Genomic DNA, 17,185 nt, shown 5'->3' on the forward strand with positions numbered 1-17,185 from the left:
GTTTTCCTCACTCATTCTTTGAAAATGTTGTTGAAAGCATTCCACAATAAAATTCCCACATGCAAAAAATACGCTTTTTTTAAATTTTAAAACTATCTATGCGCTTTAGGATCATAGTGTCAAACCTTAAGCAGTTTGTTTAAATGGAGATGTGAGGAGAAACCAGGTCAGCATGAGTGTAAAGTGAGAGGAGGGTGAATAATGGCATCGGTAGGCATGAAGAGTCTAGAAGTTTTACAGTAAAAGAAGATGAGACAAGCAACTGCTGAAGATATAAAGAATTGCTTTGTTTGAACTTTATTTTTCAGTTGGAAGAAGCTTGGGAGTGCTAAACACTGATGGGAAGACTCTTGTGGAGACAGAGAAAGGGAGTCATTCATGGGCTACATAAGCACCAGGAAGGTGGGAGAGGACTGTATCTCAGATGGGGGCAGAAGGCACTTCCTCCACTTCCCTGAAAGGACAGAGAAAGCAGGGGCTGGAGAGATGGCTCTTCTGGCAATTGGAGAGTGGGGAGGTGAGCAAATTTCTGTTTTAGGCTTTCATTGTCTTGTGATGTGGGATTATCTGCTGAATTAGAGAAAAAGTGGAATATGGAAAGCGGGCATTCCAGAAATCTGAAGAGAGACTTGATTTGAAATCTCAACTTCAGAGAATGGGAGAGCACCTTGATCAGAGAGATATAGAAAGCTTGCCCAGATAAGGCTGTCACCTATGGGTTTGTAGTGCGACCAACTAATCTGTTCTGTGAGACTTTCGTCCAACAGCCCCCAAATCCTCTATTGTAGGCATGAAGAAGCTGGGAGTTGGACTGGAGCTTTGACAAATGCTCCAAACAAAAAGGGCATGTTCAAATTAAGTTCACATAAAACAGACTTCTCCAACCTTCCACCAGGAAAAATATAACCTGAAAGATTAGGGATTGGGATGTGAAGGAAGAGAAAGGACTAATTTGTTGAGCATTGGCCATTATATAATTCCAAACTTGAACTGGGCAATGACTATTTCATGTTTCTCCTTTTCAAGAAAAGTTTAATGAAGCACTAATGCTCCCTTTCTGAGACCACAGGCTTAGTGGGGAAACTCACCTCTCTGAGATCATACACTGTCAGAGCTATGGAAATGATGGACATGATTATGATGGCAACGGCATATTCTTTATAGTCTTCACTAAACCACAGACAGACACTGAAGAGTTGAAATATATAAAATGGATTTAGAACCTGTTGGCAGACATAAAACACGAAGACAAGGGAGATATTTAGGCCTCACACATAGCTATTCATTGACTTGTTTTCATAATCGTCTCCATGACATAAATCACCCCACATCATATGTCATTCTCCTTATTATATTTAGTCATCAGTCATGTCCCAGACACTGTGCTAAGCAACTTTGTCTGAATTTGCTCCTTTCATTCCCATAATTACCTTATTAACCAGAAGTTATTACTTATCTCCATTGTAAAGATAAAGAAACTGAGCCTTAGGTCTTGAGAAACTTGCCCAAGGTCACACAGCTGTGGTTGTCAAAACTGAAACCCACACAATCTGACCCCAGAGCACTTGCTTTTAATCACTGCCACGCTTGAAAATTTACAAAGTAGTTCCTCCTGTATCATCATGGTGACCATCACATTAGAGAGTAGATATTATCATCTCCCATTTACATTCACATTAAAGAGTAGATATTATCCTCTCCCATTTACATTCACATTAAAGAGTAGATATTATCGTTTCCCATTTACATTTAGTGGTCTTCAGAAAGGTGAAGGGTTCGTTTAGGTTGACATAATGAAAACACCTTCTATTGTTCTTCTCTATGACATCAGAGTGGCCATATTTGAAGCCATTAAAAAGTTTACATTCATGGATGAGTTGACCATGTTTTTCCTTATGTAGAGAGCTGAGCTGAAAGTGGAAAGCTACAACGAAGCATCTAGAACACTGGGAGAGAACAGATGTCAACCCCAACAGCTATGATCCTACTTTGGTTAAAAGCCTTTTGTACCCTTCCTTATATTCCCTCTGGTTGTTCTGTGTCTGTTTAAAACAAGAATTATAATTCTTGCCTCGGGTTAGGGATGAAGCACATAGGAACTTTTCCTACCAGTTTGTTTTGCTTTCTTTCATGCTTAAAACATCATTGAAAATATCCAGAAAAGAACTTCAATGTAGTAAGCTATATTTTTAAGGCAAGGAGAAATGGAGGTGGAGCACAGACAAGACCCACAGCACTGCTGTATGGTTATGGTGTTAAAAATGATAAGCCCAGACAGAACTCAAGAGAAAAAAATTAAACTTGGCAAATGAAGGTCAAGTTCTTCTTTGCCTCTCCCATGTATATTGAGATCGGTAGAACTGAAAAGATAGTTTTTTTCTCCCTATAATTTTGGACATTGAGGAAATTGTATACATTGCCTAAGAAAAGGATTGGTTTTTCTAAATATATCCTACATAGACATATATGTTTATATAGAATTTGTATATATTATATGCACACAATACATATAATTTTAGTTTCACAAAGTTAAAACAGGCTAAGCAGCATCAAATTAAGAAAGGAAAAGAGGAAAAGAAAATCATATTTATCCAGTCATCAAATAATAAGTAGACACATGAGCATTGCAGCCTAATATTATACCAGGTAATGTGCAAAAGAGGAACTTGAAGAAAAGGGTAGATGAGAGATATGAGGAAATTATGCCTGACATTTAAAAAAAAATCTCCCAATTATGGTTACTTATTAACAAGTAGCATTCCTGATTGCTTGACCAGAACCAAACTCTTTATTTCCTGTCTAATGCAAAGAGAAAATCCTGGAGAAATTACCTCCTTGATGAGCAGTTTCCAAATAGGTGTGATTTCAACATCAATAGTATTAGGCCCACATATTAGCCTCCTACAGGGAGAGATCACATACAGTTCATCCAGTCACTAAAAAGGAAAAGGAAGCTCATTCCCTGCCCATTCAGAAAAGGCCTATTCCATGATCCCTTTCTCACTTCTGGCATCTACATAAGCCTCTCTTATTCTATAACTCTTCCACCACGTTCAAAATAACAGAAGGCTCCCAAGTGCAAAAATAATAAACTTAATTATCTTATTTCTGTTGAGCTAGACTTTACCAAAGGTCTAAATATTTCTGTAAGTGGCAATTAGGATATTTCCTATCACGCATTGTCTCATTCAAGTAGTTTCAGGATTAGCATCTTCTCAACTCTGTCTCTCCCTGCAGAAGTGGAACAGGGAGATCACTAATATAGAATGGTTTTACTTGTAAGGAAATGCTGTCCTTTATTTTCTTACTCTTAGTCAAAAGTTCTGGAAATTCTGTAACACGTTTTAATGTGAATAGAAAGATCCTGGACTCTCAAAAATAGCTCAACACAAAATTCTTCATCCTAATTGAAGACCCTGAGATGCACTTCTTTGATCATGTAGAGGAATGGTATTTCGCCAGTTATTTTGCTGCTAGAAACACTAACTACTCTTTGTTCCTTCCATATAGACTCTGGGATCAAATAGCTTTGCTGAATGTATGAGTAGTGTTCCTCAAAGTTTAATGTAAATAAGGATAATCTGTATGATCTCATTAAAATGCAGATTCTTGTTCAATAGGGGCAAGATGTGTTCTGAGACTCTGCATTGCTAACAAACTCCCAGGTAATGCCGATGCCGCAAAACTTTAGTTCTCCTGAAAGTACTAGAACTGGGGCAGGGAGCAGTGTAAGAGACATGGAAACTTAGGCCCATCAGGGCCTTTATGGAGTCCTTCTTCCACTGTTACCATTGGGAAACTAGGGCCAAGAGAGAAAATACTTGCTCAAAGCCAATAGACTCTTGATATTCCAGTTTCCTTCCTAAACCTTGCTTCTCTGCCTAGTAATTGATCTGGGATTGCAGAGGTACACATCTTGCATGCCATTTTTCTGATGCTCCATAATTGCTATATAATTTTACTATCATGATATTATATGTATTTCCTGATTACAATCAAAACAGGCTCAGCTCTATTATTATCATAACCTTGAGAAGCATCATGAGAATAGAGTGCTAAACCAATAGTTGAAAGTATAGACTCAGTTTTTCCTCTATCTCTCCCATTTGTGTGACCTCCTCCAGATCATTCAACCTCTCTGGGCCTCAGATTTCACATTTGTTATGTGGGAATAATGATGAGGTCTGTTCTCCCTTACAAGGTTGCTCTGAAGATGCATGAGATAAGGTAGGTGAAAGCATTTAATTTAATACTGCTAAATAGTGTTGCAAGGTTTTCTGACATTAATCAACTAGAGTAACTGCTTACTGAGCTCTTTTTTTTTTTTTACTAAGAGTGCTTTTGAGCTAATATAAACAATAATATGCATGATACCTAATTTCTTGTTCTTCTCTTGTTAGCCCTGATCCAAATTTTAGATGTATCTGGGCAGAACTGAGCCAGTCTTCCAATGAGCTAAAATAATAATGAGAAGGTTGCATTTAGCAATAACATTTTTGAGATAACATTTTTCTTTTTTGGGTGCACTTGCTAAAACAACTTACCCAATTTTTTGGAACTGTCCTTCTAAGTTATTCCAAACATATCTCATTTTCTGCACTTTTATGCATCTCACCTGCAAGAAAAAAGCACTAAGAAAATCTCTATTTTGTGGATCGGAGAATATGCAGCAACTCAGCATCTAAAGAAGCATTTATAAAGAAGCAAAGGTAGAACCTAAATACTTAACTAAGATTTTATCTTTTCCCAACTGTTACTATTCTTTCCAGCTACACAAATGGCATTCTTATTAGAAATCATCAATCAACATCTATCATATATGAATAACAAAATCTCAGTCTTTACATTCTACTGCCTTATTATACTAAGTAAACAAAATGCATTTCAAAAAAGAACATTAAGCCATATAGTCTAGTATGTGTATGTCAAAGAAATAAAAATATTATAAGTTTAAAAACATTCTTAAAATGTTGTAGAAATATAGAGAGGGCATATGACAGAGGGTCCATGGAGGAGATGACATCTGAACTGCACCAGTGAAGGGTTGGAAAGATTTTGCTCGGATGAGAAGTAAAGAGGGAATTTTGGAGACATTGTGCACTATTAGTCGAGTGGGAGGAGGCAGGAGGGTAGAGCTATTCAACTGCAGAATGAAGAATTAAACTGAAAAGATAAACTAAGGCTACATTATGAGCCGTCTTCAGTGCTAGAATGAAGCATCTGGAACCTTCTGTACCAGACAATAGATTTGTGCAGTAACCTATAGAAGAGGCGCTGAAGAAGATTAGGCTGGCAGCAGATACTAAGGGAGAGAGAGGAAGTTATTGAAAGAAAATATGCTCCAGGAAGTGAGGCTCTGAGGGTGTTAGTAATGGAAAGGAAGGAGGATTAATGCTTACGACAATTGTTCTTTCATACTTCAGAATTGTTTAAGAAACTTTATGTAGGAATCTGAATTTCTATGAACTGGTGACCTCGCTAGAGGAAACAGTGGAACTTCCATATTGATAAGAAGCAATGGCTACAACCTCAGGTTCCTCATTGGAAGTTTTGGAGGCACTTTGAAAATTGCTGCTGCCTGGGTCCCATAGCAAATTTAATTTGTCTGCAGCGCACCTGGGTCATAAATATTTTTAAATTTCTCCCAGGTAATTTTAATGTACAGCCAAAGCTGAAGAACAGTATTCAAGACTTCCTTTTGTGGCAACTCTGATACTTGTGTCCTTGAGAACTTCAACTAAAATTCCCTGCACCTCAGTTTCTCCATGAATAAATTGAATCAACTGGTCAGAGTATGCCTAAGTTTCTCTTCAGTTCCTTTCTCTAAATTCTGTATGTGTGAATGCTATTAGATAAAGTCTAAGACAGAAAAAGGCATATAGCTGGTACATAATAAGTGCTCAATACATTTTTATTAAACAAGAAAATGAATGCTCTGTTAAACCACACCTCAACTAGAACTAGAGTTTAAATTTCTAAGTTCTAAGACCTAGGTTACCTCACACGAATGGTAATCCTACTCAATAAGTACAAAAACACACATATTTAGAGTTACCAAGAGTGTTAGATGCCATATTTTTAAATTTTACAGAATGGATTTATTTCAGTGAGGTCTGTTGCAAAATAAAGTATTTCAAAACATACCCTATTGTCACCAGGGATAATACCTTCCTCATAAGCTGCAAATTAAGAGGGGGAAGAGTATTTGAAAGTCAACTTGCTTTCCTTTTCGGTATTCCCTGCAATTTTGCAAATAGTACTACTAATTGCAGCTACTATTTCTGAGCATTTTAGAGCTTGTCATTAGTCTTCCTTATTTATTTTTTAATTTTTTTGCGGTGCTGGGGATTGAACCCAGGGCCTTGTGCATGCAAAGCAAGCACTCTACCAACTGAGCTATCTCCCCAGCCCTAGTCTTCCTTATTATTCTTATTATAAGGCAGACTATATTTTCAGTTTTGCTTTGCACCTAAAGTTCATTGTGATTATGTCACTCACAAGGCTTGAATCTTAGCTCCAGCCCATGTGGCTTCAAAACTCAGGCTTGCGAAGGATAAAAGGCTTAAGTTAGTTTCAAAATAAAATCTAAAAATTCCTTAAGTTCGGAGTCCAAGTTATATAGAATGAGAGTTGACTACTTTTTAAATTCCATATACTTGAAAATCTGTATTAAAAAAAATTTAAGGGACAAACTGGTGGAATGTGAGGACTCCTGCCTCAGTTAGAGAACCTGCATCAAGAGGCTGTGAAACCACACACAGACTGAGAAATTTGTAAAACAGACACGAAACTTCTGCAGATAAAGGCAGCAACAATAAGGAACAGAGGTTCCTGGTGAGTTCTACCTCAGGTGAGAAAATGGATTCCATTTTCCACTCTCTGCCTAGAGTTTATCTGCTTCCCTCATCACCCTCAGAACTTCTGGAAGCTAGTAATGAATGTTTAATGTAACGTTTGCAAGGGGTAAATTTATTTGCCATTTCCTGGAACTTCAAACTAGGAAACAGTAACTAGGAAATTAAGTATCTTTTGTGGGGTGAATTTCACTTTTCTGCTCAGTAATCTGGAAAATTTCCTCTTCCCAGGATTCTCCCTCTTCATTTCTTGTTGGAATATGTATGAGTGTACCCCTGTCAGGTGAAGCACTGGATTTCGGTTTTACATGCAATCCTACAAAATGGTCCTTAGAATCTCCTCTTAAGCTGCATTTGAAAACCTGACATCGTTCTTTACCACGGTCTCCACACAGTCCATTAAAGTCTCCACATTCCCATAAATGGTCGCATCTTGGGATTGTTGCTTTTATTGTCACTCCCATCTGTGTCATCATGGCTGAGCCTGTGACATCTTCTCTAACTTTTAAAAGTAAAAGTTTTAAATCTTACTAGGAATGTAGTTCATTGTAATTCAGAGATCACCTTAATATCCATTTTCACATTTAGGATCACAACAACTCTGAGAAACAGGCAGAGGAAGGAATTTGACTCTCATTTTATAAATAAGCAACTCAAGCCTCAGGGATGCAGTAACCAGCCAAACGCTCCCATTCTAGGCTGATAAATGAAGACATCTTGCTGGCATATTGAAACTTCATATTTCAAGACCTCTGTCCTTCCTCGCATTGTTTGTTTATTTGAGAACAGTTTTCTTTTTACTTATTTATTAATACAGCTAAACATGCTATAATTTCAGGGTAATAAAACTCTGAGGACATGTTCCCAGCATTGATCTGGGAGGCCAAGGACTTCTCCAGGTGAATGTCCACCTAAGGTGAGGCAATCTGTCCTTTGGGGGTGCCTGATCTCTTTTGGTTTTGTTTATTTTAGCAGTCAGGACAACTGAGTGGTAACAATTAGCAATAGAGAGACTTTATTATTTAAAAAAGTTTAACCTTGAGCTCATAAAACTAAACAGCCAGGTGGATATAAATATAAAATATTCTTCTAAAATGCATTTTAAATATGAATGTTAGCTAGTCATAACTGAAGCAAAAAGGGAGTAACCCATAACCCTTTGAATGACACAATTAAAAATAAGGTCATTTTGCAGACATGAAAAAACTCCTTGGAATATTCCTGAATGATTACCTTTACTGTAAGATTAACCCTGCTATACACCTTATCAAACAGGGACTGATCCTATTAAGAACTGACATGTATTGAGCATCCACTATGTACCTGGCACTATATTGATCTTTGTGTTCCTTAACTTATTGAATTTTATAAACTAATATTAGAGACAGGCATCATTATTGTTTTATAGATGAGAAACCTGAGACTCAACAGAGTTAAGAAATGTATACAAGGTTGCATTGTGAAGAGGATGGAGCTCAGATTTGAACTGAGCTCTGTCTGGCTTCAAGGTGCATGTCCTTTACAAGGACCTATCCTGTCAATTGAGAGTTAGTACAGTGAGGGACCTGAATTTAACCTTATATATGAGAAGGGGGAAGGTTAAATTTCTCCAGCATCAACCATAGCCATAACTTTACTTACCTTTAGGTCTGGCTTTCTGATGGCTCTATTTATGATATACTCCTCATCTGTAATGAGAGGGTGGTCAGGAGTAAGACCAAATGTGCTGCTTAATGTTGACAGGTGGATCCACACTACCTTTTTCGAAGAGTAAGTTTGGTATTCATCCTGCAGAAATAGACATCAACCCCACCATGATGTTAAGAGAAGTCATCAGTCTAAAATTTAATCTGAAAAACATCCTTTTACTATAAGTCTGTAAGTTTATGGAGTTAGTGAACACTTTTGGAAAGATTCTATGCCTTTGAAAGATGGTAGACATAGACTCAGGAGGAGAGAAAGGTTTGCCATGTTTTTAAGGAATCTGGATATAAATAGGAGGCACTGACACAGGTGGAGGCCCAGGAGTCAGGAGACACATGCTCAGGAGCTACTTTCCTCCATTGCCTTCCTGTCCACAGGGCTTCAGCCACATGCAGAATTTCACAAGAAGGAAAACAAGCATTCCATGGGTTTCTGTGGATCTCCAAATGTGAGCAAATTAAAGCAATTAAATCATCCCCACATTTCTAGGTTTGTCTCAAAGTCTACCTCTTTCAGGATGGTTCCTTTATTACCTGCCAACCAGGAGGAAAACAAAAAAATGTCACTATGCCAACTCCAAATGATTTTAACCATCCCTTTCTTGTGTTCCTAATTATTTTCTGCTTGTATTCTTCTAGTCCTTTCAGATCGCCTTGAAAGTGGGACCATGCTTTATTGTTCTTTATCTCCCCTCAGTGTGGAGCTGGAGACCTGCTTCATGAGAGTACAATAAACAAATGAAAAAGAGTGACTGCCTGAATGAATGTGCCCAGAGGTAACTGTGGCAATGTTAGCATGGGCAGGACCCAAGAAGGTCCCTTCTTGCAGGACCCTAATTGAAACCATTTCCTTTTGCAATTCCCTGGTGACTTCATCACAGAATAAAGTTAGAAGGAGCAGCACCGGATTAACAGATACCACAATGGTCCTTAGAGACCAATGTGATAATGACAGTAGTTATTATCTGAATGGGTAAAGGCTAAACATAAAACCAACTTGAACGTCTGATAAACCTTAGGAACTAAGCAGGATGACAAAGGAAATTAAGCCCAGGAATCAATGCTGGGGAATGTAGATCAGAGCAGGGAACTACTTCCACTGCCCCTTTTTCCTTGAAGACTATCTGATCTGACTACAAAAAGTGGAGAAGAGAAAGCACAGGGATTGTCCTAAACCTCCTCTATTGATCCTCCTCAGGAGTGTCCACCTCTGCACCTTTGCTCCTGCTGCTTTCTTAGCTTCGAATATACTAGTCTCTCCCTTCCTGAGGCCTGACACGGCCACATCCTGGACATCCTTCAGAGTCCAGCCCAAAGACCTTCCTAATCTCTCTGGGCCTTCCCTCCTCTACAGCATCAGTGTACTTGCAATCTGCCCTTTGTCCGTCCACCTTGTCGCTCGTCTTGGGCTCTGGGTAGGGACTGTGTCTGATGCTTGTCTGTGCTATAACCAGGTGAAGCACAGATTCTGAGAGGGAAAGAGAAAGATGGCGATCAGGCAGGGAAGGAGAGAGGGAGAGAGGGAGAGATAGATTTGGGGGAGCAAAGCAAAGGAACAGGGGAGAGAAGAGGAGAGGAAGGGAAAACTAACTAATGAGAAATTTGAAAGTTAACAAATTTCAAAAAACTAATGAAATTGGTTGTGTGAGGGGAAATATCACTAAATCAAACCAAATCAAATTTGCAATAGAGAGCCTACAAATGACTGCAGAGAACTAATTTCCAATAACTGAGCCACTAAACTAGTGGACACTTAGGTGTGGTACAGTTGGTAACCAACTCTCTAGAACATACCTTGACATAGTTTGTGTTACATAGCTCTGCCTTTGACCTCATCAAAGGGGCTTTGCTATGAGAAGAACTTCAAGTTTCTAACGACAACAGTAATAAAAATATTTAGCACTCACTACCTTACAAACACACAGTGCTACCTATGTACAATTTCATTTAATGCTTAAAAGCCCGATGAGATAATTACCTCAATTATCCTCCCATGTTATAGGTGAGTGAATGAAAATATGCTTGACAAGTATTAGAGCAGGAATTTAACAGTCCACTATACCCCTGCTGGCCCCCTCCATATTACCCCCCATCCTACAGTTTGCTTAAAAAAAAAATGAATGTCACTTTATATATTTAACCTGAACTAAGACTTCCAAATAATGAAGTCTCAATTTAAAAACTTGATAAGAAAACACATAATTTGTTGGTAAATGAGAATGAGGCAGGAGGATGGCAAGTTCAAAGCCAACCTCAGCGAAAACAAAGTGCTAAGCAACTCACTGAGACCCTGTCTCTAGATACATACAAAATAGGGCTGGGGATGTGGCTCAGTGGTCCAGTGCCCCTGAGTTCAATCCCTGATACCTCCCTCACCTCCCGCAAAAAAAAGACCAGAGACCTATAGCCACCAAGTGAGGACAAGTGAGAAGACAGCTATTCTTAATCCTTTTATGTGAATTAAGATACTATCAATGAGTACATTTCACTTGATTACTTAGCAGTTTCTATAAACTTTTTCTATCTGTTATCTTATTTTAGATTCATAGTTCTTCAAAGCCAGTATCATCTCCATTTTGTAGATGAGAAAACTGACCATGAACAGGGCTAAGAATTATTTGATCCAGTCTGATATTGGTAGTTGGGTAAAACTGGGACCTGATTCCAGGTCTTCCCAGTCCAAATTTTGACTCCCTTCTCTTTATTTCAACAAGTTGTCCCATGGTATTTGTGACTTGTGTGTGGGAAATCACCTTGAATTCTGTACTATGTAAGAAACAACATCCTGTTTCTCACAATTTCTGCTCTCTTGGCAGCACAGAATCTGATTCACAAAATCAGGTTGTCACCCTCTGACCCTGTGTGATAACCAATAGCCTTCTAGACAACAATGCCCTAAAAGAAAAAAGCAAAGCAGACTATTGGGACTCCCCAAGTCCAGTGTTAATCCAATGCACACCTTAGTCTATGTGAGTATCAAACACTGAAATTCTTCTATATACCTACATTTATTATAACTTGTGATATCACTAAACCAAAGGTGATCAGATATATTTGTGTTTAAGTTCCTTTCCTATTGTCTCCTTTACTTCCTAGCCCAATAACTCTGTATAACAGGAAATAGAATTCTATAGGCAAAATAAAAGTAACAACAGTTAGGCAACCACTTTTCTTAGAGTAGGGTAGTGACACTACCTTTTCTCTCCTTTTTTTATATTTTATTTATTTTTTGCTTTTTCAGACTGCAACTAACTTCTCTCTTGTTGACTATTCTTTTGAGGACTGTCAAATTGCCCAACTTTTTAGGGAAAAAAAAGGCAAAGGTATGGAAGGAAAGTTCTGCCAATACGAAATGGTCATTTTGGGTAACATCTCCATCATCTCTCAGGTTTCAGTTTGATGTTATATGTTATGGGAAGACCGCAGACTGGAGACCTGAGTGCAGATCTCAGTTCCACACCGTTGTGCAACTCTCTCAACCTAATTTCCTTTACCCAGGAAAGTAGTATTAATAATACCACATTTCATGAACATTTGAAGGATTAAATGAAGAAATGTATAATGCAATTGGTCCAAGGTCTGACCCCCAACAGGGATGATACAAATGCTAGCTGACCAATGGTTCTGTGCCTCTTGTTCACAACTTGTTGTTCCTGAGATCTTTCTATAAATAGGAACTTATTTTTCCTCTGAGAACTTTGGAATCTGCAGTGTCTTTGTTTTTTCCTTTCTAGAGAAGCAGCATCTTTACCTGAAAATGACTTCTTCCACTTTAGTCTGTTTCCCAGTTCTCCTCCAAACATTTAGTAAACTGTAAAATCCTTAAATTCACTGGAGGAACTACTATTTTAATTAAATAATTGGCTTGTAATGCAAGTAATACAAATTGTTTGCCTAGCAAATCTGGACTCACTCAAGTCTCACTGAACAGACTTTACCTCCCCTTCATCAAAAGAATTGACCAGATAGGTTCCTCAACTCTAAAAGAACAGGTTTCAAAATAATCGAAGAGTGCATTTCCAAAGTTGAATGTACACAGAGAACCTATGTTTGACCTGGGAAGACAAATAGAGGAACGAAGTGGGCATTGTTTATTTCCTGGGGACTTGCACTATCTGAACCTTGAAATGCCAGACAAACTTTTACATTTGAATGAATTGTATTATCTTGCTTATCTTATTTCAAACTTTTTCTGAAAGTACTTCAAACTTTGGAATTTAAAAGCAGTATAATGGTCATTTTAAGTTTAGGCTGGTCCTGCAACTTCTCTTGTGTGTTTAGTACACACACATACAAACAAATGTTGTACTGAGATTGCCATAAATAGATGAAGTAGCCCATTGCAAAGTTCCAAAGAGGCACTAGAAAATGAGTACTTTCCTCTTACAGGGGAGCACCTTGCAAAGTTAAATTGATGAACTCGAGTAAGGTGAAATACTTAAGTATTATGGTGAAAGTAATGGTAACTTAAATTTTTCAGTCTCCTCTAAAACACTGCACTACCTTAACAGACCCACAACTTTTGTAAAATACTATTCTTTCTATGCAAATCATTTTTTTTTCTCTTTCTCTTTCCTCATTTTGGACAGATCCATTTGATGTTCTTGACACCCTGACCTAATATATCCCATGGTGCATAGCTGAAAAACATTGACATTGGCTAGAATATTGGATTTAATTAAAAGATATATGGAGAGATTTCTAAACATTGGAGAAATTGCACACTGCTTACTATCTGAGTACTATTGGGACATATTAACCAAAAAAAAAAAAAAAAAAAAGATAAAAGGAGTGGTGCAAATCATTGAAGTCATATGACATAAAAAAAAGTCTGTATCTATGTTTATATTCTTAATAAAAAGACAACCCGGAACAACTCCACATATTTATTTTGAAAAATTGTGTTTTTTGGTTTATTTGTTTTGTAGTTGTTTTCTGAGCAGAGAGGGGGCAGTGGATTAGTTGATTCATTGTCTGGAACATCTGGAGATGCAAAACATCTGGAGATGCAGGGTATAGTGAAAAGTCAATCAATGCCCATGGAGTGAATGCACGTATACCAGGTACAGTTTTCATCTCAGCACTTCACACATATCACCTCATATCCTCCAAAGGAGGTAGAACCTATTGGCAGCCTCACTTAATGGGGGGTAAATAGAGGTTGAGAGGGGTAGGTAACTTGCCTGTTATGGACTGAATTGTTACCCCCCAATTCATATGTTGAAATCTTAACCTCATATATATTTGGATATGAGGCCTTAAAAGAGGTAATTAAGGGTAAATGAGGTCATGGGGTGGTGCAGTAATCCAATAGGATTGATGTCCACATATAATGAAGATGAGACCCGGGAGTGTAAGTGTTCAGAGGAAAGGCCATGTGAGGACACAGAGAGAAGGTAGTCATCTGCAAACCAGGAAGACAGTCCTCACCAGAAACTAACCCTGTTGACACCTTGATCTTAGACTTCCCACTTCCAGAAACGATAAATTCAGTTTTATGAATTTATGAAACCATAAAATTCAGTTTGGGCAGCACTAGAAAACAAATACATTGCCCATGGTTGGGAATCAAATATAGGAACCTGGACTGCAGCCTCTATTCTTAAGACACTTCTTAGTATTGCCTCTGTGGCATCTGGTCACTGTGCAGGGAATCACAAAATCTTCAGTTCAACTCTCCCTCAGCTCTCAGTGATTTGGTTCCTGTTGCTTACACTGCTGGCACCAGGAGCATTTCATTTAAGTGCTTGTGCCTCCAGCTGTAATCTGGAGGGAAAATGGTCTCTATAGGGGAGGACCAAACGAGACATGCACATGAATACGTCTCAAATTATTAAAGCACAATATAAATGGCCCTGTGTTATAAAGAATAATAGCATCAAAACTACTTTTCTTAACATAGAGTCATTGGTCAGAGGTCAGCTCTCAGAATCTCAGGATTTCTGCTTCTATGTCCAATAAAAAGCCAGGGAGAAATGGGGGTAGAGGGATATGCTTCAGGAGAGAGTGTGTACCCAAAAGATACATGAAACCATGTTCTCCCAATTTCTCAACTGTGGCATTTCACTTTAGTATCTTTGAAATAAAGTAGTAATAGAAATGGTAAGACTATTATAGACTCCATTTCATTCAATTTATTTAATCAAATGAAATAAATATTGAGCACCTGCTGTGGCCTGGTGCTAGCTGCTATAGATAAAAAGTAAGCTACTCACCTCTGTCTTCAAAAAGCCTATAATCTGATATAAGTAATACCATAAAAAGGAATGTGGTGTGGCGACAAACCAACCCAGGACTCAGACAGTCAGAAGACCTCGTTCAAGTTCTTTGCCCACATGATTTCCTCTTCTGAAGGAACAGGCACACTCTTCATGTGCCTGTCCCCATCAACTTTTAAATCTCATCTGCTTGGAACTCAGGAAGACCTTTCCTAATTTTATTGACTTGGTTAAATCCCATTACATAATCCTACCCTAACTGTAAACCTTTCCTAAGTAACGCTTCGAAGTGTTTGATTTTTTATTTATTTATGTAGTGATTGGATGAACTCCACAACCCTGCCTTTGTTTATTATTATAGTCCCCTGACACACACCTGTCTAGGAGCCAGCACTGTGACCAGTATCAGCCATCAGGAAAGAGAAACAGGGAGGGAACTCCTGATCTTGACATTTACTAGTTGGTAAAATTACTTGTTCTCTCTGTGTTCTCATCTATAAAATGGACACAATCCTGACATTTTACAGGGTTATTATGAAAACTAAATGAAATGATCGATGACAGGCTATATTATAAATTGCAAAGTGAATAGCATTTTATTGCAAGGCAGACTGCCAAAGTTCAGAATGAAAACAGAGTTAAAAGAGAATGCAGGACAGATGAGGAACTCCCTCCAGAACTTGGACAGTGAATGAATCAACAAAGACATGATAGAGAAGGTCATAAAAATGTCTGCAGAATGAGAAGGTTTCAATAAGTAGAGATAGAATACCTGCATTCTGCATTTATTCTACAGAGAATGTGTGTGTGTGAGAGAGAGGGTTGACTCCTCACTAGAGTGTCACCTTGTAAGGACAAGGATTTCCTTCCGTTTGGTTCATGGTTATATTCCCAATAATTTTAATAATGTCTGTTCCCTGTTTGATGCTTGGTAAATAGTTATTAATAAATGAATAAGCTGGTGAAAGGATGAAGGACGGAAGAAAGTTTATGGGTGAAAGCATGGAAAAAACCAGTTGTCTGACTCCAATAGAAAAATGGTGCTGGTGTCGGAGGTGGGCTGTGAGCGACTACTCTGCTAAGGACAGAGGAGAGGCAGCAAGGGACCCCTGAGCACAAACACGCTGGCTGATAAGGCTGCTGGCGGACTGGCAGCCTTCAGGATGCCATTTGCATGGCCGATTCGCAGAGTTTCTATGGTTTCAACTAAAAGTCACCAGCCCTGACATCTTAAGTTGAAACTGAAAGGGAGATGCTGTCATCAGAATAAAGTGCCTTGAATCAGGTCTCATAAGGAATCATCACAAAGTTCTTTGCACATCATGAGTCTTTGACAATATGTGACATGCAAAGACAGTGAAGGGAAAAATGTGTGTGTGTGTGATTCTAAAAAAAAGACGGAAACTACGGAAGTCATCATGAGCATTTAATTCAAACCACTGATGAATGTAAATTAGGTTATTTGCATAGAAATGTAGCATCACTACAAATATTGGTTAAAATTCAGAAATGCATGAATAATGAATAAGTCCTACCTTAAAATTTATAAAGTAAAAAATGTAAATTATTCTTATCTTTAGGAGAAAGAAAAAATCTTGTACTTTATGGTGCTTAATAAAAAAAAGGGAAACCAAAAATAAACTGAATATGAAGGTTTTCAGTAAGTACATCATGCCTTTTTTTTTTAATGTTAAGAAATGACTACCTAATCAGTATCTGGGATAATGATCTGCAATCTTACCAGTGTGAGATTGATGATAAATACCAAGTACTGATTTTCTGATAACATGAAGAATAGATAAACAGCACATTTTCAGGTAGGAGTCACCCAGTTCTTCGTAGTGGAAAGTTGTTACAGTCCAGTTATTATAATATAATTCAAGTAAAAAATTTTAAAGTGTCATTTCAATGCAAATAACCTAGAAGCAGACTTTTAAACTATTGGTGCTCAAAGCTTATTTTTATCTAAGTCTCTGATAATAAGAATGTTTCAAATAATTGAGTTCTTGTCTAATTACATAAAAACTAATTTAGAACCTCATTTATTTGAAGGGTCTCTAGCATAAGAAATCCATTTAAAATTGCACACAAGCGCAGGTAATTAAAAATTAAAGTTGAAATCAGATGGAAAAGGCAAGATTGAAGTGGGTTGAGACTGTTCTGAGTAGCTCAAGAGAGGCAGTGAAGGCAAGGGGGAATCCATAGACTTGAAAAAGATGCAAAGAACAAGGTAGAAGAGTGGGTCACAGCTTCCAAAGGCTCTGGTGGTTTTGTTTTATTTGTTTTGTTTTTTGGAGTATTTCTAGTATATGTTCATTTGCAAACGGGGCCACATGCAACCAGGAGAGAACACCTGGCTGAGATAAAGAAGGGCTGGGGATTCCCAGTCACCAGACACCTTACCCACGTC

The 17,185-nt window shown here is 38.0% G+C and overlaps 1 protein-coding gene across 3 annotated transcripts in view; it reads right to left on the reverse strand.

The window, feature by feature from the left end:
• Positions 1-17,185, reverse strand: part of Atp13a4 (ATPase 13A4) — a 132,312-nt gene that overhangs the window by 65,253 nt on the left and 49,874 nt on the right. For all 3 annotated transcript variants that reach the window (XM_047564139.1, XM_047564138.1, XM_047564140.1), the window contains exons 3-7: positions 8,496-8,642; positions 4,545-4,615; positions 4,375-4,455; positions 2,832-2,901; positions 1,089-1,223 (exon numbers count right to left, since the gene is read on the reverse strand). In XM_047564139.1, the coding sequence (XP_047420095.1) occupies positions 1,089-1,223; positions 2,832-2,901; positions 4,375-4,455; positions 4,545-4,615; positions 8,496-8,642 (504 nt within the window). The remainder of the gene's footprint in view (positions 1-1,088; positions 1,224-2,831; positions 2,902-4,374; positions 4,456-4,544; positions 4,616-8,495; positions 8,643-17,185) is intronic.

This window comes from Sciurus carolinensis, chromosome 9 (genome assembly GCF_902686445.1).
Source record: "Sciurus carolinensis chromosome 9, mSciCar1.2, whole genome shotgun sequence".
In the NCBI taxonomy this organism is placed as follows: Eukaryota; Metazoa; Chordata; class Mammalia; order Rodentia; family Sciuridae; genus Sciurus; species Sciurus carolinensis.